Source organism: Pantherophis guttatus, chromosome 1 (assembly GCF_059756535.1).
Source record: "Pantherophis guttatus breed Tessera chromosome 1, ASM5975653v1, whole genome shotgun sequence".
NCBI classification, from domain to species: Eukaryota; Metazoa; Chordata; class Lepidosauria; order Squamata; family Colubridae; genus Pantherophis; species Pantherophis guttatus.
The window spans coordinates 110,407,030-110,432,653 of NC_142063.1; the positions used below are offsets into that span (position 1 = coordinate 110,407,030).

At 37.9% G+C, this 25,624-nt stretch overlaps 1 protein-coding gene across 4 annotated transcripts in view; it reads right to left on the reverse strand.

Moving 5' to 3' along the window:
* The window catches only part of PKP3 (plakophilin 3), a 74,957-nt gene that overhangs the window by 8,663 nt on the left and 40,670 nt on the right, over positions 1 to 25,624 (reverse strand). For all 4 annotated transcript variants that reach the window (XM_034416705.2, XM_034416707.2, XM_087883244.1 and 1 more), the window contains 4 exons: positions 10,775 to 10,863; positions 9,607 to 10,319; positions 7,324 to 7,447; positions 6,145 to 6,349 (listed from right to left, as the gene is read on the reverse strand). In XM_034416705.2, the coding sequence (XP_034272596.2) occupies positions 6,145 to 6,349; positions 7,324 to 7,447; positions 9,607 to 10,319; positions 10,775 to 10,863 (1,131 nt within the window). The remainder of the gene's footprint in view (positions 1 to 6,144; positions 6,350 to 7,323; positions 7,448 to 9,606; positions 10,320 to 10,774; positions 10,864 to 25,624) is intronic.

Genomic DNA, 25,624 nt, shown 5'->3' on the forward strand with positions numbered 1-25,624 from the left:
CCCAAATTCAGAAAGTGCCTTGAAACTTACATACAAAGAATTTACCGGTTGGAAAGATGTTAACCTGTCCCATTTGCTTTCCCATGTCACCTGGCACAGAATGACTTTCCTAAGGCCACCTGAGCCTATGGCTGAGCAGGGCCATTGAGCACTATTACTACCCTCAGACTAATGTTTTCTTTGCTGGATCCCATAGCAACTCTGAATAATGCAAGACCTGTTATTTGCCGAATCCTGGAGTACAACCAAGATTACTCATTCATTTGATTCTGGTATTAAATGTACATGCACGCTATTTCATGTCTTCTCAAACCCTTTTTTAAACTATTGTTCCAGTGAGCCAGCAAGTTCCCTTAATTAAACAATAGTTGAAATAAACTGGAAACTCAATGTTAAAAAAGCAGTTAGATTATTTCTAGATTATTTCTGACAACAATCTGCTTTCACATAGGATGCAACAGATAAGTGCCCATTGTGAGGAAAGAACCAACTAGGCCAACATGTATACTGCAGATCTATTCTGTAGAAAAGCCAGTGGTTGCAAAAAATTCTGATTGTTTTAGTGAAGCCTGAGGAAATTAACAGAATCCTGGATTGTTGTCTGTTAGCTATCTACATCAGTTGGGGTAATGAGTAGAGACAAAACAGCAGAAACAGAGCAACTTCCTGAGAAAATTCTTTTTGGACAGCAAAAATATGAAGCAGACAGGTTCTGCTTAGGTGATGGCTGTGTATAAACTTGCACAAATCAAGCGCTGTGATGCTCTCAACATTATTAGAATATTTCACTGCAAAGAACACAATGGCTGAATCATATCAACTTGTTGAAGCAAGACAGCCTTGTAGGCCCAGCCAAGCACCATGCCTTCCAGCAACTTATCTCCTTTTTTCCCCTGTCTAGATCCTCACAGCTGAGAGCTCCACAAGACTAGAGGACATAATTTTGTTTAGTTTTCATATTTGTCAGGTTACTTTTCAGTAAGGATGGAAAATACTGTTCTCCCAGATACTGTTGAACATCAACTCCACCAACATAATTGAGGATAAATGATAATAGGAATCACAATCTGATCCTATAAGGCTATAGGCTGATCTCTGCCTCTTCCTCCTTGTTGTAAAGGGGTATGCTATATAGTCACAAAAGGGTTCTCCAGCTAGGTTTAACTTTTGGGAGGCCTGAAAACAGGCTTTCAATAAGGCCAATAGCATCAACTCCCCCCCTCCCCATAACTACAAATATTGGTTGCCTAGCAATGTAAAAACTGCAAGAATCAGCTTCTGCTTCTTCCCCTTTCTAGTTTATTATCTGCTGCCACCAGGAAATGTCACTCATTCATTCTATTTTGTGTTCATGAGCAGTCTTAACTGTTACAGCATCCCAGTGCGTCAACCACTGTCATAGCTGCTTGAGAAGCTGTAGATGTTGATATGCCAAGCCTCTATCCCAGCAGGCTTTGGACTTGCTTACCTACTCACACAAGTACCCCATACTAACTAAATTTAGTATGGCTACTAATTTCATGCCTCCCCTCAGCTTCTGCCAAAGCTTCTATAGCTGATTTTGCCGAAAGGCATAATCATTATCCCTCTTGGGAAATTTGGAATGAACAGATATTTAATATGCCTTTTGCAAAGGGGGACATTAATCCCTACACTTGTTAATAAAAATGCAAAGAGTTTTAACCCAGCTTGGTAACCACTAACAGGAAGAGAGTATGACAATGAAACAGCAATTTAAGGCAGAGACACTTCCATTCAAATTGCAGGCAATCAAAGGACAGGATTGCTGAATTCACATTATGGCTTACTAGTGAATGTAGATGAGCACAACTTAGTAAACAAGAATTTAGGTTGTTCTTTTAGCAGCCAACATACATTTGCTTATGAAATGAAGATATTCATTGCAACTCTGCATTCGAGTAGCTGAAGAGCAGTTAAGCCATACATGGAGGGAAAATACTGTGCTTCTGGAAAATCAGGTTATGTACATACAGAATTCTTGGAATGCAAAGGACTGGGTGAGAGAAAATAAAGTGAGACTTCAAAAAGTCAGAATTCGCTTAACAGAGAAGCAACATAAAGAAAGATGAAGTGGTATTTCCTCTTATGAAACTAAGACAGTGATGCAGATTTAGCTGGGATTTACTCTGCTTGCATATTGGTAGAGAGGCAGATGGTTTATGAGGGAATTAATGGATGAAAACTAAAGGAGGGCCCTAGGTTTGTCTAGTTTAGAAAGTGGATCTTGTGCAAGACTGTAATTAACCCCAGGCTACTAGGAAAAATAATACAATTATTACTGCAGTATTTATTTTGGCACTTTGGGCTTGCTGATCGTATATGAAGGACTTTAGTACACAAGAGAGCTGAGAAAACATTCCCATAATAAACTTAGATTTTTGCCATGTAGTTGGCAAAAGATGGGAAATCACTCTCTCTGGACAAACTCATCCTCACTTGAAGGCAGTAGACACTTGTCTTTTCTGTTTTTTAACTTCCAATCTTTTTTACAGCAGTTACAAGTACAATTATAAATTTGGCCTTTACTCCTCATAACTCTCTTCTTTCTATAATCCTGTCAAATCACCCAAACCATAAATTCCTGATCATTCAATAAATTCATTAGAAGGGTTTTCCAGTCAGCAATAAATGTAGCTATTGCCTTTCCTCTGATCAAAGAAGTAAATGTATCCATCTCAGCAAGTTCCATCATCTTCACCAGCCATTCCTCCATGCTGAATCTTTCCAACTTTGTGCACTCTGAAACAGTTTGTGTATTTGAATCTAAAAATTTCCAGCTTTTTTACACGCTCACCAAATATGATAATATGTCCCTTCATCTTGTTCACATTTCTAACAGGGGAACATTCCAGCCAATTTCTCTGGTGAGATACACTAACAGCACATCATTTTATAAGGGATCTATCTTCTTTAACTATCACCCCCTCCCAACATAATAGCACTCTGTTAAGATCATCTGGTCCCCTAGACTATGATATCAAGGGATTTACTCACTCCAACTTCAATTGAATTCCATTAACATTTCACAAGAGTCCAACATGCTAGAAATATGCATGAAAGATCAATGCACCATAGCTTTGGCCCTACCTTTCTCATTGGTCTTTGTATGAAACAATCAGAGCTTGTTGGACAGGAAGAGCAACTTTTTATAACAGAAGGCAAATATAATCTCTTCCCTCTGTCAGATCTCTTTATTCCTATTCTTCCTAGGGAAGGGTATTTGCCAGCAACTGCAATATATAGCCACACTGTGCCCCTTGCTCCCCCAGCCTGCTTCTCTTTATCTCCTGATGTTAAGCAGAACAAACACTTAATTTATAGGAATTTTGCATTCCTTCCCCCAGCCTCTCCTAATACCCTTTTCTTTGCTAGGATTTATTGAGGCACATTGAAGTTGAGCTTGCTAATGGACTGACATTCCAATCTCTACCCAAGAGGATGTTCAAGGAAAGAGAGAGTATCCAGGAATTGCTAGTATTTCACTTCCACTCATTTACCCCTCCTCAATGTAGCTTTACTGTTTGTGAATTAAGAAATAAACTAGTATTTTAGGAACATTAAAGGAACATCACTAATTATGAAGGGAATTTAGAACAGAAGGGAGGCAAATGCTCTGAACAAGAATGCATTTTATTGCACCAAACAAAATGCACAAATAACTTAAATATGTCCCTGGTTTCATATATAAACTAAACTTAGCATTTTTAGTTTAGTGTGATGTGCAAATTCAACCTGACATTGTGTATCACTCAGTAAATTATAGCTTACTCGGCAAATTCTTGGTTAAACATTTTGGTTTTGCATTAACTGTTGCAAATCCTTTGGGATTGGGATTGTCTATAAATGTGATTACTAGTTGTGTAAATGCAATTCAGCTGTACATCAGAGACTTCTTTCCAGATGAAAATAGAAGCCAATGTTTTTTTTTTCCAGAAAAAGGCAAATACAATTAATATCTTGCCTGCATTTCAACTTTGTGTTAAGGCAGACAGCAGTTTCAATTCTGGCATAAAACCTGCTGTACATTATCTTGCCTACCCTTCTCTCTTGATACATTAAGGTTTTCAAATCCTATTACATTTCAATTTAATCATATTGCCACCCTATATTATTGATTTAATCATATTTCTTTTATACCTTAAAATTTGTGAGTGAATTATTTACTCTAGTTATTTATTTCCATTCTGGTTTAAGATTCTTCCTGGCTTAAATAATAATAATTAGGAGATAAGATGGCCATAGTTTCTTTCCTGACCCCTACCAATCTGTTTTCTCCTTATTCTTTTTTTTTTTTACTCCTTCCATACCCCAGACACACCACATGTTCAATTACTAATTATTTATACAGCATATAATTTCATGGACTCACATTTAATGTGAATATGCAACAGATATCTCTCCAATGTAACAAACAAGTCCATTACATCTTAAGTAGTCTGATGAAGCATTAAATTTACCTTAACTTTGCAACATCTGTAATTCATTTTTGCATGATTATGACATTGAACAAATTATATTATGTATGCCATCTATGCAATTATGAAATTATAATAAATATGTAAAATCATTAAAAATAACGTAACTGGCCATGACGACATACCTTCATATTTAATAGACATTTTGGAATAACAGATGTCACCTCTACACAAAGCTTCATTAAAACTTGGTTTCATTTTATAATGGAATCTTAGGTCTAGCAACACCAGTGGGAGGAAAACTTCATCTGTCTCATGATTCTTCCTCTGTTTAGCTATTTTTCTAGATTAAAGTTATGTTATTGTTTATATTTTATTATAATTTACCTGGTAGTTATTTGGTTGAACAGTAGAAAAAAAATATTAGCATTGCTTTATAAAAGCTGAATCACTTTCAGCCAGTTGATGCAGTGGTATCTTTTAATTTAAAAAAAAATTTTTTTTTGTTAAAAAGCCAGAATTGTTTCTATTTCCCATTAAGAACAATTTCTCTAAGATAAAAATTGCTTCCTCCTATTGTAACATTTGGCTATTAATCACAAGGAACAGTCTCATTATACTAAGATTTCTCCTCTGCTGACCCTTGTGTTAAGATACAGTGGAAATTATATGTAATAGTAGGGCAAGACATACTTTTTTCTAGTGGAAGGCTATAATAATAGCAATAACACTTAGACTTATATAACACTCTATAGTGCTTTACAGTCCTCTTTAAGCAGTTTACAGAGTCAGCATATTGCCCCTAACAATCTGGGTCCTCATTTTATTGACCTCAGAAGAATGGAAAGCTGAGTTAACTTTGAGCCAGTCAGGATCGAACTTCTGGCAGTGAGCAGAGTTAGCCTGCAATAATGCATTTTAACCACTATGCCACCATGGCTCCTATATTTGGCAGCTTCCCTATTTCTTTTCTGTGACATTGGAATGCATTTAGGTTCTTGTTTGGGCCGAAGGGTGGGGAAAGAAAGACTATTTTGAAATTACCGTATTTTTCGGAGTATAAGATGCACCGGAGTATAAGACGCACTTACCTATTTTGGTGAGGAAAAGAAGAAAAAGAAATCTCCCTCTGCCTCGTTGCAGCAAACAGCAAACAGCCTGCTTTACTTTCATTTTCATTTTCATCATAGCTTGATTAGCACAAGGAAAAAAAAATCTGCTCCAGCAATTTACCTCTTTGCAGCAAGCAGCAGAGCCCTGCACAAAACAGCTGGGAGCAAATCAGCTGAGAGTCGGGAGGCCGATCCAATCAACTTGTGCTAATTGCTTAACGCATTGTAAGCCACCCTGAGTCTCCGGAGAAGGGCGGGATATAAATCAAATAAAAAAAAAAAATTAGGCTGTGCTGAAGCTGAAAGGAGCTGTTTTTTCTTGCTGTTTGCTTGCAAGTAGGTAACTGCTGCGAGGCAGAGGCCAAAGGGTGGGGACCAGTGGGTGGACAGGGCTACATTTGGTATATAAGATGCACCTAAATTTTCACCCCCTTTTAGGGGGGAAAAAGGTGCATCTTATACTCCGAAAAATACAGTAGTTCGAAAAAAATTATGACTTCTCCTATTTATTTTTAATTTTCCTATTTCTTGAGTGGGATACAGATCCATGCTCCCAATCCTCCACCCGCAATTTGTCTACAACATTGTTCACTCACCAGTAACATTCTTGCGTAATTCATCATCCTGCTCCCGCAAAGTGCGCATCAGCTCATAGATTCCATTTTCTTCCACCAGCCCCAGCTTGTTCTCAGCATTGTCATAAATAAGATTGCGCATGGCACCAGTGGCATGGCGCTGCACCTCTTGGTTGGAACTGTTGAAGAGCTTCACCAGCTTGGATATGGCTTGGAGACTGCGAGCCTATGGAAAGAGGGAGAGTGGCCAACATCTTAAGAGAGAAGAGGGGAGATGTGGAGCCATCTCATCCCGTGTCATCTCCACCCATGTGCACCTCTCATCCTGTCTCTAAGCAAGCTGCCTTTTTCTCAGTCAAATAATCTTAACATGCAGGAACTCCTCTCACCAGAACCGTTTTAACAAAGCATGTTCCCCAATACCTCCCCAACATGCTGGAAATGCAAGCTCCATAAAGGAACCTACTATCACATGTAGTGGACCTGCCCAAAGGCAAAACAATACTGGCAAATGATTAGAACACAAATAGAAGAAATTGCAGAACAAAGAATAGAAATGAGGCCAGAAACCTTTCTACTAGGTATAATAAATGGACAATACGAAAAGGAAATAAAGTATTTAATCATTCATATAATAACAGCAGCACGAATAATTTTTGCACAAAATTGGAAGAGTAATGACATACCAACAGAAGATAGAGTAATTAGTAAAATCATGGAATGTGCAGAAATGGACAAACTCACAAAGGAATTACAAGAAAAAGAGGAACATGACTATTATCTAGTATGGGAAAAGTGGTACACTTGGTTGAAAGATAGAAAAGGAAAAAAAGACTAGGAAGAAATTGGAATGACGTAATATAGAGATAGGAACACAAACCACTAATGCAGGTTAACAGTGAACTACAAAGATAGATATAAGAGAAAGACCAAAACAAGGAGGTGTCAAAAGCACAAATAAAAACATAGATTACAGTTGCAACAACTTTGATAAGATGTATATTTGAATTTTTGTTTACATGTTCTGTATGTTTTGTTACTTGTTTGTTTTGTTTGTATTTTTAAATAAATAAAATCTATTAAAAAAAAACCAAAGCATGACATAACCTCTTAAAGGTGAGTCATCATTGAGTAAACCTGCAAACTATATTGGGATCTTAGGCATCCTTTCAGCTATCAATCCATCTATCATAGCCTCACCTGTTTCTTGGCATCATTGTCACTGTAGCACTTATGCTGGATATAAGCAGCCCCAAGCACCTGGAGGTTGGGGTCATTGGCCATCAGGTATTTCACCGCAGAGGGAAGATCAATGTCATCAAATCTGAAACCAAAATTAAACCAGAGAGGACATGATGCCATTTCAAATCTTCTCCTTTTTTACAGAGATTTTTAATAATATTCATCTGACTGTTGTGCTTACCCATTCTCCCCCCCCCCAAATTCAACTGTACAGGTAGTCCTCGACTTACAACAGTTCGCTTAATGACCATTCAAAGTTACAATGGCACTGAAAAAAGTGACTTATGACTGCTTTTCACACTTATGACCGTTGCAGCATCCCTACGGTCATGTGATTTACATTTGGATGCTTGATAACTGACTCACATTTATGAGGGTTGCAGTGTCCTGGGGTCATATGTGATCCTCTTTTGTGACCTTCTGACAAGCAAAGTCACTGGGGAAGCCAGATTCACCTAACAACCGTGTTACTAATTTAACAGCTGCAGCAATTCACTTAGCAAATGTGGCAAGAAATGTTGTAAAATGGGGCAAGACTTACTTAACAAATTTCTCGCTTAGCAACGTAATTTTTGAGCTCAATTGTGGGCTAGATAATCTAGGATTATCTGTAATTCAGTCCAGAATTATAGTCATAAATTGTTGGAGTTATTAAGCGGGTCACCACTTGACCATTCCTGATTTTGTTTTTTTGGATGGTTATTAAGTGAGCATACCACGGTCGTTAAGTCAATCTATTTTATCCAATGGGCTTTTTTTGTCAGAAACTAGAAGTACATGCTGGAAACCAGCAAAAAATGTGATTATATACTGTGGCACATTGCAAATGGCCATAAATGTGGGCCAGTTGCTCAAAATGCAATCATATGACTGCACAGGGTTGCAGCTGTTGGAACTTCAAAATTGGGTTGTAAGTACCTTTTGGAGGTGTGTAGGGGGTGTCTGTTGTAACCCTGAATGGTCATTAAGTGACCAGTTGTAAGTTGACGACTACCTATATCTACTGAAGAAAACTATGTATATGCATATAGATACATAATTGCCCTGCTAGCTGGTCTGAGGCATACAAGGAATTTGAATTTCTTGCCAAAACGTAAAGATCTTGCTTTAAAAAAAGGATGGGGAAGAGGAGGGAAGAGAACTTAATAAGGAAAGAGCCTGATAAAATAGGGTTACAGGGCTGGGATAATCAGACCATACCGTACATCAAGTTTCTAAATTATTACTTTGCTTTTGCTATTCAATATTCCCTTACATAAGCCTTTCCCCTTACATAATAACTTGCTTTATTTTTTGCAAACACAAATGTAATTTCTCAGAATGAAAAACTCCAGAACAACCCCCCCCCCGATTTTATATTGTGATAAAAAATTAAGATTCTGTGCTAACAGCTGCTTGCCCAATGCAATGCATTGAGATAGAGAGAGGGACAGACCGAGGGAGAAGGAGGGGGAGAGAGAAGTGAGGGGAGAGAGGTAAAAATTAATTCATTCATTCCCAGTTGTTTCAGTTCTAAGCTTCTTTCTTTCACTTTTCTCAATTAACCAAAACCTATTGGCTCACCCTATTGCTTTAAAAAGATGAGATATGTTTTCAATCTGGCTATTTCTAGTCTGTGAACCAATGGTTCTTATCTTGTCAATCTCAGCTGTTACACCTATAGTCAGTCAACAAGGAATAACTGAAATAACCCATCTGTTATATAAACATCTGTTATAGAAAAATGCCACATACCAACACCCTGTAAGTTTAATTAGGACTGACAGAAATGTCAATGCCTGCCCAGGTTCAGAATAATCTCATTTACAACTCCCGAATATGAAAATCAGTGAGCACACAGAACATAACTTGCATTATTTTCCTGTGCTGTTTATTTTAGGTGGCTTCCTGCTCAGTAAAGGCAGGATCCAGAGACTGATATCATACTTTTGCCACCTGAGTCCTTTAGGCATAACAGATAATCAGGTACCCTAACTTCCAGATTCACCAATAAAGAACACCCAGGCAAAGAAACAATATGCAAATATTAAATGCTCTATGCCCCAATGGCTAGGTTTCAGTCTAGGACTATATACTTTGTGTGCCTGAACTGCAGTCATGTCATTCTCACCTTCCGCTGTCAATAGAAATTGATTTGGTTGGAATTCAGGGCAGCTAAGTGGCTGAAAGCCATCTGTTCCAGTTTCCTCAGCTCAGTTAGGACCAGAGCATTGCACTCCTATAAATTCACAGCACACTTACCCACCAGAGTAGGACTGCTGGGACATCAGTGTATTTTGACCATCAAACATGTCCATGCCATGCAGGTCTTGCAAATGGTGGTTGGATTCAGCCAAACTGTGCACAGAGGGGGCACGGGAAGTACGCTCCACTGAAGCATAAGTGTTCCCAGCCACTCCTTGAGAGGTATGAGTGCCACTGAAAGAGCCTGTACTAAATCGGGAGCGGTTGTTGCTCTGGAAACGTTGCAATGTGCGCATGGCCGGTGCACGGATGACGGGCCTGATTTGTGGGACCACCATACCATCCATCCAGTCAAGAGGCCGCTTTGCGCAAGCGTTAGAGCCAGCACTCATCTGCCTCTCAAAGGTGTAGGATCTTTGGAAGCCACCACCACCCCGGTTTTTATAGAGAGTTGCTTGGGTCACTGGATCCATCTCAGACATTACACTGTAGTGGTCATCCCCACCCCCAGGGGCACAGGGTCCGTCTGTCAGACGCAGGGAGTGCAAGGACATGGTGTCATAGTTCTGACAGTTCCGGTAGTTCTTGTCATTGAAAGACCTGGGTCGGGTGGTGGAACTGTAATTCGTGCCATACAGTGGACTTTTGGGGCCAGTGCCATTGTTGATAGAAGCTATTCTAGTATTGGGCCTGAGATCCACTGCTGAGCGGGAGGACCAGCCAGCAGCCTTCACAGAATTATAGCCATTATTGCCAACCGAATGGTGGAGCTGCAAGGGGCAGGAAAGAAGGAAAGAAAGAAGGGAAAGTTATTTGAAAATACTTGTTTTCAAATGCAGATAAATTCTGTCTCATATACACATACACACACACATTTCCTTCATGCCAGTTATTAGATCAGCTGAGATATTTTGAAATAATCTAATCTATATACTAATGAGCACCTATTACAGGGATTCTGGGGGCTACAGGCTGCCCTCAGTAACATTGGGGTTTAAGAATAGGCCCTGCTTGCCCTGACACCATTACTAGGGTAAACAAGAGTATCGTATGGCATCATCATTTAAAGGTTGCAGTGCTGGAAGTCAGCAACAGGAAGGACATATATGCATATAAATTATCCACCCAAATAAGAATCCTTTGGCACTGAAAAATATAAATAACGGTGGGAATAAAGTATGGTTAAATATTAATAGAAACAGGAAACAGAAACAGCTCTACTTACCAAACCATTGTGATCTGTGCCATTGGTTTGGGATCTGGAGCTAAACTGTTGCTGTAGAGTTCTAAATTGACCATTGGAGGAGAGTCCACCTGCAGTAGGATAGAGAGAGATATTACATTATGTAGAGAAAGTGAAGAAAGAAATGGAAGTAGGGCAGTAACTGGCTGAAGCTGGTTACATTTTAAGGAGACATGTTATTTGCATGAGAAAAATCAGAATTTCTCCTCAAATTTAGGGTAGTCCCCAACTCGGTGATGGGGACTGATCCCCTGCATTCTGAACCCATCACTCCCAGCCAGCATTCTCAGTCAATCTGTCTGAAAATGATGGAAGATACTGTCCAGCATCCCTGGAGGGTATCATATTCTTCTTACAGCATGGATTCGCTGTAGCTGGTTTTTGTGTTCATCTAATTAACAGCCAAAGTTCTGGTTTCAATTATTCCCATGCTGTATTTTTGAAATGGCACAGGTTTATAATTTTATATTATTGAATGGCCAATCCAGTTCAATTTCATGTCTTCAAGCTGGCAATAGCCCTCTAAAATCTTGGTGACACAGGATTCCTACCCGATTCTGCACTGCCTCCTATAGTTGGCAATGACTAGCAGAGTGAAATACCTGCAATATGGGATTCTGTCCCTGGAGATGCTTGACCAGGGGTGTCAAACTCAATTTCATGGAGGGCTGCATCACGGTTGTGTTTGGCCTTGGAGGGCTGGGGTGGGGGCATCGCCATGGTGGGCGTGGCCATGGTGGGCGTGACATGGGACTTGTGTCGAGGGCACCTGTGCTGGCCAAGTGCTAAGGCAGGACTTCACTGAGACCCTCCCTCACTCTCATTATAATCTCCTTCCTTCCTTCTTTTTCCTTCCCTCTTTATTCTCCTTTCTTCTTCCTTCCGCTTTTTCCTTCCTTGCTCTCTTTCCATCTTCTTTTTCTCTGTCTTTCCTCTTTTCCTTTCTCCTTTCCTGTCCTTTCTTGCATGCTCAAATGCAAAATTTCTCCTTTTGTTTTTAGTTTCTTTTGATAGCCCTCTGCCAGCAAAAACAGGGCATGGGGGGCCCGTGCGCAGCCCCCCCCACCGAGCTCCATTTTACCTAGCAGAGGCACTGCGGGCTGGTTCTTTGCTGTTTCCAGGCCGCCCCCCCCCGGGTCAGATCTAAGCACCCCGCAGGCCGGATCCGGCCCCCAGGCCTTGAGTTTGACACCCCTGTGCTAGACAGTCCAAGCATTTAACATACAACTGGCTTCCTTTACTATAAAATTAAAGTCCCAGGAGGCTAGATTGGTATACAGCAATCTTCCTAAGTCACCAAAGATTCATCTTGTCAAGTATGCTATTTCTATATGGATTGTTCACAACAGTCCAGTTGGGCAATTGGGAAGAGTGAGTAGCTTCCCCACCTCCTTTTGGGAAAACTGGAACAATTGTAAGTTGTTGGAAGAGAGAATTGTGTGTATAATAACTATACCTCCTGTTTTCTGAGTGAGCCTGCTGTCCTCAGGGGCTATGAAAGATGCTGTCACTGGTGCTGAAATAAAATTCCACTTCTAATCTAGTGTTAGAAGGTGCACCATATTTGTTTAAGGCAGTAAAATACCTTGGACCAATGTTGGTGACCCACTAATTGCTTCCAGAAATGCACAAGCAGGTCATATGACAATGATGATCTTGTCTGTCCACAAATTGTCCTGCCAAATATATCCTATATTTCATAATAGGGTCTTCAATTTACTCCTCTCAGTTTTCTTCAGGATATATATTTAGAATAGATCCCACAGCCCATATGACAAAATAATAGGTTCTGCTGTTTCTAAAGCAAAATATGAGCCAGGGCCGGATTTTCCTATAGGCTAACTAGGCTTCAGCCTAGGGCCTCAAGATCAAGAGGGGTCTACATTCATATTGTTAGCAAAATTAAAATTACACTTTCACTATAGGTGAAAGGGCCTCATAAGTGGAATAGCCTAGGGCCTCTTTTCATCTAAATCCGGCCCTGATATGAGCCCATAGATACTGTCATATAATAAACAGCTGCCAAAGAATCCAGAAAAGTAGGAGCCAGAGAATCTCTACTCCACATGGGACTAGTTTTAAGTGGTATTTTACCTTTGGGATTCTTTTCTAACAGCCTAAATCCTGTCATCTTTTGACACTCCAGTTGGAAAATGAACCTTTTTGCAATTGGATTGCCTAACCCTTTTCAATAACTGTCTAGACCCATGCCAAATATGTCACATGTACCTGTTTGTCCCCTTTTGCAGTTTTCTTAACAGTGTCCTTAATTCACCATCCCTACTTATCTCTAATTAGAGCACTACAAATATGGAGCCACTGTACTTGTTCAAAACTACAGAAATTACTGAGCAATAGCTCAGCAGCCTTTTGCCTACCCTCTCCTCTTTTAAACATCTTTGTTACTCATAGATGACACTGAATATGCTGAACTGAAATTGGGTCATACAATATACTAAGTCAGGAATATACAGTTTCAGGATACACACCAAGACTAGGTGGTGACAGGATCCACTTGGGAGGGTGTAATAAAGATTAAGATCCAAAGTGTGTTATGTTTCTGCAATCTCCCCATTTAAAAAAATAAACCAAAGAAGGGGCAAAAGTATTAATGGGGTAAAGGGAGGAAGTAGACTCCCTGCAGCATACCTTTCGCAACTCTATATTAAATCTTGAATCACGAATTGCAAACAAAATTGACTGAATTCATGCAATACACTAATCCAATCCTAGAAAACTATATTATGGCTTAACACGATATTGGCAATTTGGTAGCACTATAAATTATATTGTTTGTTTACCAAGCCATAAACTACAAAATGTCTTACCATGATATGTAATTATTTCAGAGTTGAGATTTTGTCTGAAAATATTTCCTAGAGATGAGCCCAATCAGAAATTAAACTTAGATCTATCACATTCCCCCCCCCCATTTCATTTAATCGTATCCGATTTTTAGAGACTGCCTGGAGAAGCCCCTGCAGTTTTCTTGGCAAGATTTTTCAGCAACTGAACCTGCTTGCAACCATTTCTTAAGAGTGCCTACAGGCTACTTGATTCTACACCTCTCTGAATGGCATATGTTAAGGCTCTAAGGGCTTGGTCAGAGGGTATAAGGCTGCCCACAAGTCAGGAGCTGCTAGATAGCCTTACAGGCTATTACAATGCTGCCAAAGTAACAATAAAAAGTCTGCAATTCTTTCAAGCTACTTGAATAAATTAGTGTCAGGAACCAATCTTTCCTTCAGAACATTCTTATTTCCCTTAAGCTGAATGCATAAATTGTATGTTTTGACACAACTGTATCTGCTCTTTGTTTCAGAGAAACATTAGAGACATCCACAAAGATTATTTAAGGATATTGTGGAGCCCTATAACATAATAACTACTTTATAGTAGGGAATCTTTATCTTGGGAATCTGCTATTATGCCAGGTATCGTTGACAATTACTCAGCAATTGCCATGGTTATTCAGAAGTCAAACAAATTTTAGGGAACTTTATGGACCAAAAAGGACCATTAAAATATGTATGTTTTGCAGCTCATGGGTTATCCAAGCCAACTCTAGATAGTAGCATATCTGGAAAAAAATAACATTCATTTCACAAATCATATAACAATCCCATCCTTGCTTCACGTACATTGGCTTTCTACATGTGAACATTTAGGAAATAGATATGAACATGTGGTTCTAAAGCATGGTTTGAAATAAATACACATACAGATAATCCTTCTCTTCTACGAGCAAGATTGGGTTTGCACTGGTTTATCATTTGGCGGTTGTAGTATACTGGCACTGCAATGCACTTACATTCAGACCCTTCTCACAAGTCTCTACCCACAGTTTATATCATTCACTCTCTCATTCATTTACTTTTATACATTAGCCAACTAACCTTATCAAAATGAAAGGCAATGTCAATATGCAAAAATACGATGCATGAAATGCAAATGTACAAAAGTTGTAAAACGAAGCACATTATTTTATCCCAATTCATTGTATAAAATAAGCTTTCAATCGATCAACCTTGACTATGAACTCGGCAATCCTATTGGCAACAAATGAGCTTGCACTCTACAGAAAATGAAAATGAATTTTGGCTTTTCGGTCAAATTCTCTACTTAGAGCCTGAAGAAAGAACTTTATTTTGCCTGGATCTCCTGACCAACCCTATAGAGGACTTTACAATTCATGCCTACTCATTGGGCTACCAATGCTGATTGGATAGATTGTATTATTGAAGCTGCTACTTTGGTGCTCAAAATCTTTAACGCTATGCAACATTTTATCAGCAGCAACTCACACTCTTTGTCTACAAATGCCAATCCAAGACTATGGGAAACTCCTGTAGAAGGTTCACCTTACTTTCCAGTTTGATTTCCTTCCTGATACTTGTAGTGCTCCTCCTTTCTCATATATTAGAAGGTCCCTCATGTAGACTTAACTACCATAAATAAAAAGGTTTCACCCCCTTGTGTTGCCTCTTCACTCCTTCAAGCCTTATTTCCCAAGCACCCTTTCCTTTTGTATCAACATCGAAACACTTTTTAAATTATTTCTTAACAAAGGCCCTTTTGAGAGAGCTTTAGCTTGGCGTATTTCCTAGAGAAAAGAAAGGTGGAGACCAGCTATCAGGGTAATCCAGGTGCAGCCCAAACACTGCTAGTGATTATATTTTAGAAGCTGTATAGTTACTGTAGAAACCTTGGCCAAACTTTCACAAATATAATACTTCGTAAGATAAGATTTAGCTATTATAATTTAATATTATCTGTCAAATGACTCCATACTGTGTTCATGACTCTAGAGGGACGGAAGTACAGTGGTTTCCATATCTATTTTATAAGCCTGTAAAAGAAACTTCAATTTAAAAATAGCAGCACAGAATTCTTTATGTCTTTAAATAAGTACACAAAAAATGATTTTGACTGACATGTCAACTAGACCGAGTGCATTTCTAGACAAGTCTTCTTTTGTACAGTTGCCCTGCCTTGTTCCTGAAATTTTAAGAGCAAATCTGGAACACAATGTATTTTCTAATCCTTTCATTTTTTCCTTTTTTATTTTCTTTTTTCGGATCACAAATCTTTGTTAAAGAAAGGGAAAAACAAAACTGCAAAAATGCTTTTATGTGGGTAACACTAGAATCCAAAACAGAAATCTTGGTCTAAATTACACAGATAGCTTACTAATATGAACTGGTGGTTAAGGTTCTTCTTTTCCTCATTGGAAAAAAGGTGATTGCCCTAAATGGGAAAAAAAGAAATCTATATTCTCAGACAATCCCTTTTTAAAAACAAACCCTATTTAAATGGTCGAGCAGTTTAATACTCATACAACTTCCCTGCCTCTGTGTGCTTAACTCAGAGCAGTCTTCTCCTGTTTGGTGACTTCCAGGTATGTTCAACTAACTCTGAACAACTCCAGCTAGCAAGCCTGAAAGTAATTTGAACTTCAGCACAACTTGCATGGAACATACCCATTTGGGGAAGCTAGGACAAAACTTTCTAAGTATGTTGATACAAGATCATAAGACATGTCTCATCTCACTGTAGAGGAATGTATTCGTGTAAAAATTTAGTAGTGAAATACAGTAGGTTTTTTTAAAAAAAATAATTTTTATTGTAGTTTTTCTTTTCCATAACTCTAGTACATAGTCAGACTGTCATTTTTGTATACTTTGGATTAACACTTTATGTAATATATACATTATATACATATTTATACATTTAATGTCAAATCCTCAACTTCCTTGTGTATATTATCTATTTTTATTTCTATTGTCTATCCACCTATACCATTTTCCCCAAACCTCATAGTATTCTGAATCATCTTTTTCTTTTAATTCTAGGGTAAGTTTATTCATTTCGGCACATTCATATATTTTCTGGATGATCAGTCCCTCTGGTGGTAAATTGCATTCCTTCCAATATTGCATGAACGCAATTCTTGCCGCTGTTAATATATGTAGGATTAGATATTGTTATTTTTTAAAATCTAATTTATTTTTAATATTCCCAGGAGAAATGTTTCTGGATTTAGCTCAATTTGACAATTTATTAGGTCTTGTAGCCAACCTTGTCTCTTGGTCCAGTACTTTTTCGCTTCAGGACATAGCCACCAGGCATGAAAGAAGGTACCTTGGTGCTGGTTACATTTCCAGCACTTTGAGCTTAAGTTTCAGTACATTTTAGCCAGCCTTGCTGGGGCTAAGTGCCAACAATAGAGCATTTTATATTGATTTTCCTTATAGGCAACCGATTTTGTTAATGTGTAATTTTTGTTCCAAATAGTTTCCCAATCATCTAAATCTATATTATGCCCTATATTTTTAACCCATGCAATCATCGGTTCTTTCACTCCTCTGCTCTATCAAATTCTAATAAGTAATTGTACAATTTGGATATTAATTTTCTTTGGGGCCAATCAGCAATTTGTCTACTTATTTTGGTTCCATGTCAATTCTGTATTCTTCCACATCTTGAAATAAAGTTTTAGTTTTTTATGTTTAATAATTTCATCAATTGCAACTATCATGTAACATGAAACTAATCAGTAAACATACTTTCAGGGATAGAGAGTAACTATTTTCTTGTTACAATCAAAAGCTAATATTTACATTAAGCTTTTGGGTTGACCTCCAAGGTCCCTTCCAACTCTGTTCCTGTTACCTGTTTAACTTCTTTGTTCTCATCCTATATTAACAGTATTGTCTTATTTTCATCTTTCATCTACTCCTTTGTTTGCTCACCATTTGTGAAGTTTCAATGATAAATTCTATAGGACTTTTAAAAAATGTTAGCCTACAATGTTTTATAATATACAAATATATAATAAGAATCTAACACAGACATATTTTGATCTGTTAGGCAGGAATAACTGATTTCAGATTGAAATTGTATCTGTACGTCTTCAAAATTCAGAGTGATTTCATAATTTGGTTCATGATGCATTAAAAAACTACATATTCAATGTATAGTAATCTAGGTATGAAATTAGAAATAGAGAAAATACCAGCATGGAGTGAGCAACCATACTCATTTAAGAAAAATGCAATGGAAAATATGTGAAAACAATTATATAAAATTTTGTTAGAATCCTATATATCCCAAACAAGCCTTATTCATGACTGATTATATCTTCATGAAACCAAAGCAAAACAATTATCACAGATGTTAAAATAGATCACGCAGAGAAAAATAGATTGTGTAAATTACCCTAGTAGGGGTCTATGATACACTTGGGAAACCATAATTAAAACATACAATTTTAAAAGAATGAGGGAACAACTGAAAGGACTATCACAATAAAGATTTGGTGGTGCTAAAACAAAATAGGTTTTTAACATAGTACATTTTTAACATATGGTACTTGTAAATTACATCTGTATAACTTATCTTCCCCTCCATTCCATCCCAACTTAAATCTACACCAATCTAGCCACACTGTCTGAGGAAATGATAAAATGTGTCATTCAGAAATAATTCTACCATATTCCTCCTGGCTTTTGCTACTATAGATTAACATGATTCTTCCTTTACAACAGTGGTGCGGTAATCATATGTTCATAACAATTTCCATACAGTTAAGGACACCTCTCTTGGCACCAACAATGTTAATTGTTCCATTACTATAGAAAGCAAGTAAGTCAGAGTGAGGATAGGGAACATTTTTCTTTATATTAAAGGATTAGAAAACCTGCTGTGCCTTGACAGATGCTTTCAATTTATTACGATAAAGTTTATAGAAATAGCATAGAACATAATGCAAATTCTTCTCATTTTACCAAGCAAGTGCATGTGCTATTATTAAACATGACTCCAACTGAAAATAATTATCTAGATGTTATTGGTCAAACATACCTACCGGTATTTAAAAAATATACTGTGGTGTATCTTCCAACAAAAGAGGAAACATAATCCCGGCTCAAAACCCTACAAGGAACTCAGCTCCTAGAGCTTCTCATGAATATTGACATATTAATTTCCTACCTCATACTTGATATCTTAGTTTATGACAGTGGCTTAGAGTTCATTTAATAGATTTGCTTTCAGGCTTCTAGTGGAAATTGTTCCAAAATACAACACAAAGCTTTCCTTATTAAAAAGTAGCCAAATAATTTTATCTGATCACAATGCTAGGCAATCCAGGCCTCAGCTTTTTGCTAACAAAGGGAAGGAAAATGCTCCATCTGATCATCTCAAACTGGCTCCAAAGTTTTAGACCACTGAGAAGAACTTTAGTTCTTGAGTTCTTCTCAAAAGACTTCCATCAGCAAAAAAGAAAAAGACAGAGGTAGTATCCGGTTGTCTCTCCCACTGCAATTCCAGTATCACCTTCTGCATCTGCCCTCTGGGTATTCCAATCGTCTGCCACAGTTTTTGGGGAAAGTAAAAGGGAAAGCAATTAAACATATATATATTTCCCCCCTCCTTAGCCATTCATTCTTTCTAATTGACATGGACACTTTAATCCAGTGGTGAAATGTAAAATTTGTACTACCAGTTCTGTGGGCATGGCTTGGTGGTGGTGGTGGGGGTAATGAGACTGGGTGGGTGTGGCCAAATTTTTTTTTTTAACTTTTTAAAGCATTTTTTTACAACCTATGCGGGCAAATAGGTTGTAAAAAAATGCTTTTAAAAGGTAAAAAAAGGCTCTGACGATCGCGCGGCACAGCTGTGATCGTCGGAGCCTTTTTTTTTTACTTTTTAAAAGCATTTTTACTTTTAAAAAAAAGGGAAAAAAGTTCCGACAATCGTGCATCACTCAGCTGATCATCAGAACTTTTTTTTAAACTTTTTTTACTATTGGTTCAGCGAACCAGTTGCCTTTTTTACTACCGATTCAGGTGAACCGGAAGCATTTCACCCCTGCTTTAATCTATTAATTTTTCTCCGTGCAACACAAGGACTGGGGAAGTGTATTTGGAGGTGTGTTGCTTGCAGCAATTCAGTTGTGGCTCCAAACCTGCCTGTTCTCCCAAAGTCAGCTGTTTAGGGAAGGCAAGTCAACCGATTTCTTGCTTTGCACTACTTTATTTGAAACTGAAGCAAAGCTGGTTTTCCTTTGTAATGCTACAGCTCTAAAGAGCTTAAGGGCCTGCTATTTCCCATTGGGAAATTCTGACTTTGCCCTGGCTTCCAATTGTAGGGCAAGCGTGATGTAACCTTTCCAATCCTTCATTGGGTCCAAGGAGACCCAGTGAAGTTTTAACTCCATGAAGATTAAGAAGCTTCATGAAATGACTGATGAGAAAGTCTGCTCAGTGAAAGTAGGGCAGCCACAAGATTATTCCAAGAATCATTAATGTTTAAATGCAGTAGGAAACTCTGTGGAGGTCCCACAGTGTTTTGTGCCTGAGAAAACCACCGGTTGATCCCAACAAGAGCACATCTGGAAAGGCTGAAGGCAGAACTTTAAAACAACTTAAATCTTCTTCGCTTTTTAAGAAATTAAATTCCAATACACACGCTTTAAACTGGGCTCAGATACAGATTGGCAGTTTACAGAAAGAGCACAATATAATTTGCTAAGGCTAGAAAACATTCAATTATCCCAGAAATCTGGATTCAGGTTTGCATTTTAGAATAAACTTGAATCCATATTCAATATGCCAAAGATGGTGGCATTCCTTAATGAGGCACTTGGCTGGACAGATCCTTGACTACATTTTCAGTTCCGTTTATGATATGGTGAGAAAACAATGAGTCATTCTGGATCATATCTGATACTTCTCCTGAACTTCTATAATTCACTCAGAGATCCTGCCTTAGATGGAATTTTCCTATTTTATGGTTTTTCTCCTATATATTCAAAACAGTATTTGCTGCCAAAAAATATGTAATTTGTAGGATTTAGGCCAAAAGAAATCCAGGACTGCCTCTTAGAATTAAAACAACCAAACACTCCAAAAAGTAATGTAATGTTAGTCAGAAAGAAAACATCATTTCATTAATAAAAGTCATACATTTACAAGGAATTTAATGGAGAAAACACACACTTCTATCTGTTAGGCCAAACTCCTGGCAATTTATTCCAAGTCCACTGAATAAGAAAGACTAGGATGGTCATTGTATAGCTTAATTTTGGTTCTGATTGCAACAGAAATCAGCCCTGCACCGTAGTTTATTAGCAGTGTGGCTTTGTTTTGTTTTTTTCTTAGAAGCAAGGCTAGTTTAGAGAAAGACACTTGCCATGATTAATTAAAACAAAGCTTCGGCCTTAAGTCAAGAGCAAGAAAAGCATTCCTGCAGTTGAAGAGAGATGTGTGTGATACTGGAATCACAGAAACATAAATTTAGAAGCGCCATTTAGGACATTGTCCAATCTTCTGCAGGAATCCAGATGAAAGCATCCCAGGCAGAGAGTTATCTGGCCTTTGCTTAAAAGCATTAGGGGAGCCTATCACCTCTCTGGATAATTTGGGCTGCTGTCCAACAACTATTAGGACATCTCCACCCCTCCACCCCCGGGCATCACTCATTCAGCTCCTTCAACTGCTCTTCAGTTTTACTAATCCCCTGGTCATCCTTTCTGCTTTTCTTTGCTCCAATGTTTCATATTTCTTTAAAAATATTACCTGAGAACTGAAACCAGTCCTCAGGGGTGCAGATCTGACTAAGAATAAAGTTGAATTATTATGGCCATGATTTGATAGATATACTTCTGTTAATGCTGTCTAAACTTGCCTTTGCCTTTTTAAAAAAAACTACATCACACTCCTGTCTCATATTCCATTTCTAAATTACGGAGATATTTTACAAGCATCATTACCAAGATGTCCTCGATATCTCTCTTTATTAATGTATTTCTATCTTGCTGAAATTCTAAAGACTCTTGGCAGCGTAGAATTACATTTGAGTTTTGCTTTCTAAGTCAAGAACTTGGCACATTGTTAAATTTATTTCCTATTACTTTTAGCGTGTTTCTCTAAATTATCAAGATTGCTCTGAATATTATTTCTGTCTATATTAGTTATTCCATCCAATTTTCTGATATTGGCAAATCTAACAAGCATTCCTTCCACCTCCTCATCCAAGCCATTACTAAAAGCATTGGAGAAGCCAGGTCTGATTCTCCTAGCAACCCACTTGATTCCTTTTCCAATCTGATGGGGATTCATTGATAAATCCTCTTTGAGTATAAATTTATCTATTTATTCACTTCATCAGGCCCATTTCAATATTATACACAAAGAAAATCAGTATTTTCTTATCATTTTTAAACAAATCTCAGGCTTCAGTCCTATCTTTTCTTGCTGGAATAGATAAGTGAACCAACCAAACTAAACAGAAAAGCTCTTGTGATGTCACAGAAATAAAATACAATCAATTTTCTTACAACATTGAAGGGTATGTTTGTTTGCACAGAAACATAAGAATGAAAGCACTGCACTGAAAAATTATTCCTTAGACACATAATGCATTTTAAGCTAAGAAAAGGGAGGAACACCATTGCTGGGTGAGGCAGCATTTCACATTGCACAGGTCTTCAGTCTGCATCCAAAATAAATATTTATTGTATTACTCCACCAAGCACAGAATAAATTATACAATTGTTGCTGAATGCTGCAATTCTTAAGATGTTAAAAGACACAGTACTGCATCTTAGCTCTGAATCATCATATTTTCTACCTTACTATGAACTTGGCTTTCCTTTTTCTTATTTTTCTGCTCTGCCAGGTTGGAACTAAATAGTTCCTGTATTTATCCATCACTTGATTAAAAAAACCACAAATATAAATAACATAAATATAAAATGTATTTTTAAAAAATTTACCTGTCAGATTTGTAATTCACACTAAATAGTTCTTATAGCAGAAAGAAAAGCTGAACTTACTTCTAATTTCTTATCTTCTGGGGAAAATCAGCTAGCCCCATGAAGAGTTAGCTCAACAAAGACTTTATTTTCCTATATTTATAATGGATGAAATAAGAAACCAATGAATGAAATGGGAAACTACCACACTGAATTGCTCTGATAAGAAACTGATAATAGAACAGAACTTTGCCGATTTTATATACTCACCATCCAGATTAGTTCCAGGCAATTCCCTATTTTTATTAGAGTAATATATTTCCTATGAAAGTGTGCAGTATTTGAATTTGAAGTAGGCAAAGGTGCACTGGATCTTAAAACCACATATTCCTGAGCTTCCACAGCTACCTTTAGGGATATGCTGTCAAGTGCAGCAAGGGTATTAATCATGCTTACACTAGTGAGTATGGTTACAAAGAACTACACTATCATAACTGCATACTTCAGCAGTTTTCTCAAACAGAATCCCCCCTAGAGATCCATCTATCTTTAAAAAGTCTCTCCCTCCAGCCTTGGGTTAGCATCAATGATAAGCCCCTTCTAGGATTTTATGCATTCGCTGAATGTTTTCTTTAGATGTGCAATGCTATTTTCTCATTGGAGGGGGGAGGGGATTCCAGTGCTTCCAATGTTGCCATACCACTCCAAGCTTTTAAATGCAGGGTTGCATCTGGATGCTGAAATGCATTCTGCCATACCGATATCACTGCACAATAGTTAAAATCAGGATGTAAAAGTAAGTAAGATTCCCAAAGAGTGGTGACTTCAGCAAGAGCTATGCTAGTTGGTAAAGGCTATTTTTGGTTCCCAAGGAATCGTATGAGTTGGTATTAATCCTGAGTGAATCTCATGCTAATGGTGTCCTTCAGGAAACACCTGGAGCAGCACAAATCTGACCTAGTTCTGTTTTCATCTGTTAAAACTATCCCAAGGAATGTTTAAAAGCTCACTTAGGTTGCAATTCCTGCTTCCTTTTGCAACTGTCAGCATTTACCTTACTGTCATACATCTTTAATTACTATTGGATGCAAAATGTCAGATGTCAAGGCTATTAGCCGCTATTGCGGCTAATAGCTGCAAAGTATTTGCTCAACTTGAGGAAACAATGATATGAAGAAAACCTTTCCCCTATTATTAGCCACCATACTTGATCATTTTTAGGGTATTTTAGCAATAAATAAGCTTGTATATTTTCCCAATTCTAACTCCAAAACCTGGCACAGTGTTTAGCCCAATATAATGACAAAAAACAGGCCTACCCAGCTCTGCTCAAACACTGATACGATATGGACTTCTGAACAATATTTAAATCTGCCAAAAGTCAAGGAAGTTAAAATGAACAGATCTAAAATGTGAAGTGTGAGGTAAAACATAAGCTTGAAATTAAAATAAGGTACTCATTAAACCTGAGATTTGAAAACCTATGTTTGTGTAGAGAAAATTAATTCAACAGTATGGTGCTTCTGCTGTTACACAGTCCTGCAATAAACCCAGACTCCAGGAATGACATAACTACTATACTAATTGCTCCAACCATATGCTGTTTCCACTGTCTGCTTTCCTCACAAGTTTTAGAAAGGATCTGAGTTCCCACTGCTGTGTACAGCCCAGAAAAACCTGGTTCCTTTTCAGGGAATGTATGTGAAATGCAGAATTCTATTTAGACAATCAGGTGTTTGAGTGGTCTCTTTTAGCCATACACCCAGATAATTCATCTGCAGCATACATTATCTATCCTGTAGAATTCTCATGATGGAATCTGAGAAATAAACACAAACATGCTTTAATATATTCCCCTATCCACAGGGCAAGGGAGGGAATGTGCATACAATACAAAAAAAAGCAAAACTTGGCTTATTAACTGTGCCTACAACTAATTTGTGAAGGTGGACCTGGAGAAAAGGTAAGAAGAAAAGGAAGTAGCTGAGCTAACAGCTACCCAGAGAGGCCATTCTACATGTAGGGATAATATGATGGCAGGAAAGAGAAACTGGGTGGGGTTCCAAACTATTAACTTGCTCCAGACAAAAAGACTGACTCATAATTTCTTCACAAATATATGACATTATACATATGTATCAAATACACCCTTTTCCAACTTACTGCCATCCAGCTATGTCATCTAGGATTCCCAGAATACCCACTTGCTGGCTGGCTGGGAATTCTGGGAAATCTAACAACAAATCCTACCAATTCATCTATATTCACTGGCCACATCTGAGAGAGATCAGCAGGTGGTATGAATTACAACGTCTGGTGAAACAACTTTTAGTCAGGAAAATGTTTAAGAGGAACACTTTCCAAAATGACATAATGGGATTGAGTGCAGAATCCAAAGAACAGGATTCTGAGTGCTGGAGGAAAGCTGGCTGCACTGGGCCCCAAGAACAGAAAATTAGATGAGAAGGGGATTCTGGTGAATTTTAGATATAATGCCTAGAATTCAAGCTGATAGTATCCAGTAGGGATGTGCAAACTGTTTTGATTTCAAAGAGAAATTTTTGATGCCCCCGTAAAACAAAATGCAGTGTTTTATTCTGAGACTAAATTAAAGCTCAGCTTTTTCCAAGGGCCTTTTTGGGACATAGTCTAGTTCTTCTGAGAATGCGGCTGAGCTCTTGTTTTTGACTTATGATTGGGTTATATTTTCCAGACTTTTTCCAGCCCAAACTAATAGAGTAGCACAGACCACATTCTTTGCTGTCGTCTGGATCAGGTGATGAGGGAATGGAGTGTTGAGAGGAAAGACGCAATTAAGGACAAGGTCAAACAGAAGAAGACTACAGTACTTGCAGCTGCAAAGCTGCTAATCTGCCTGGTAAAATTGGTGCTGTTTAAAAGAAAGAAAAATGGGTGGGAAAATAAAGGAGTTACTGTGGGTGGGTGAATGGGTTCAATGAGGGTTATGCCATGCCTTAATTTGTGCAGGGATATACACATGCATTAACACAACAGTTTGTATTAGAGACAGGTGCTACGTAATGAATAATGTTGCTGAATCTGCACCCTGGTTT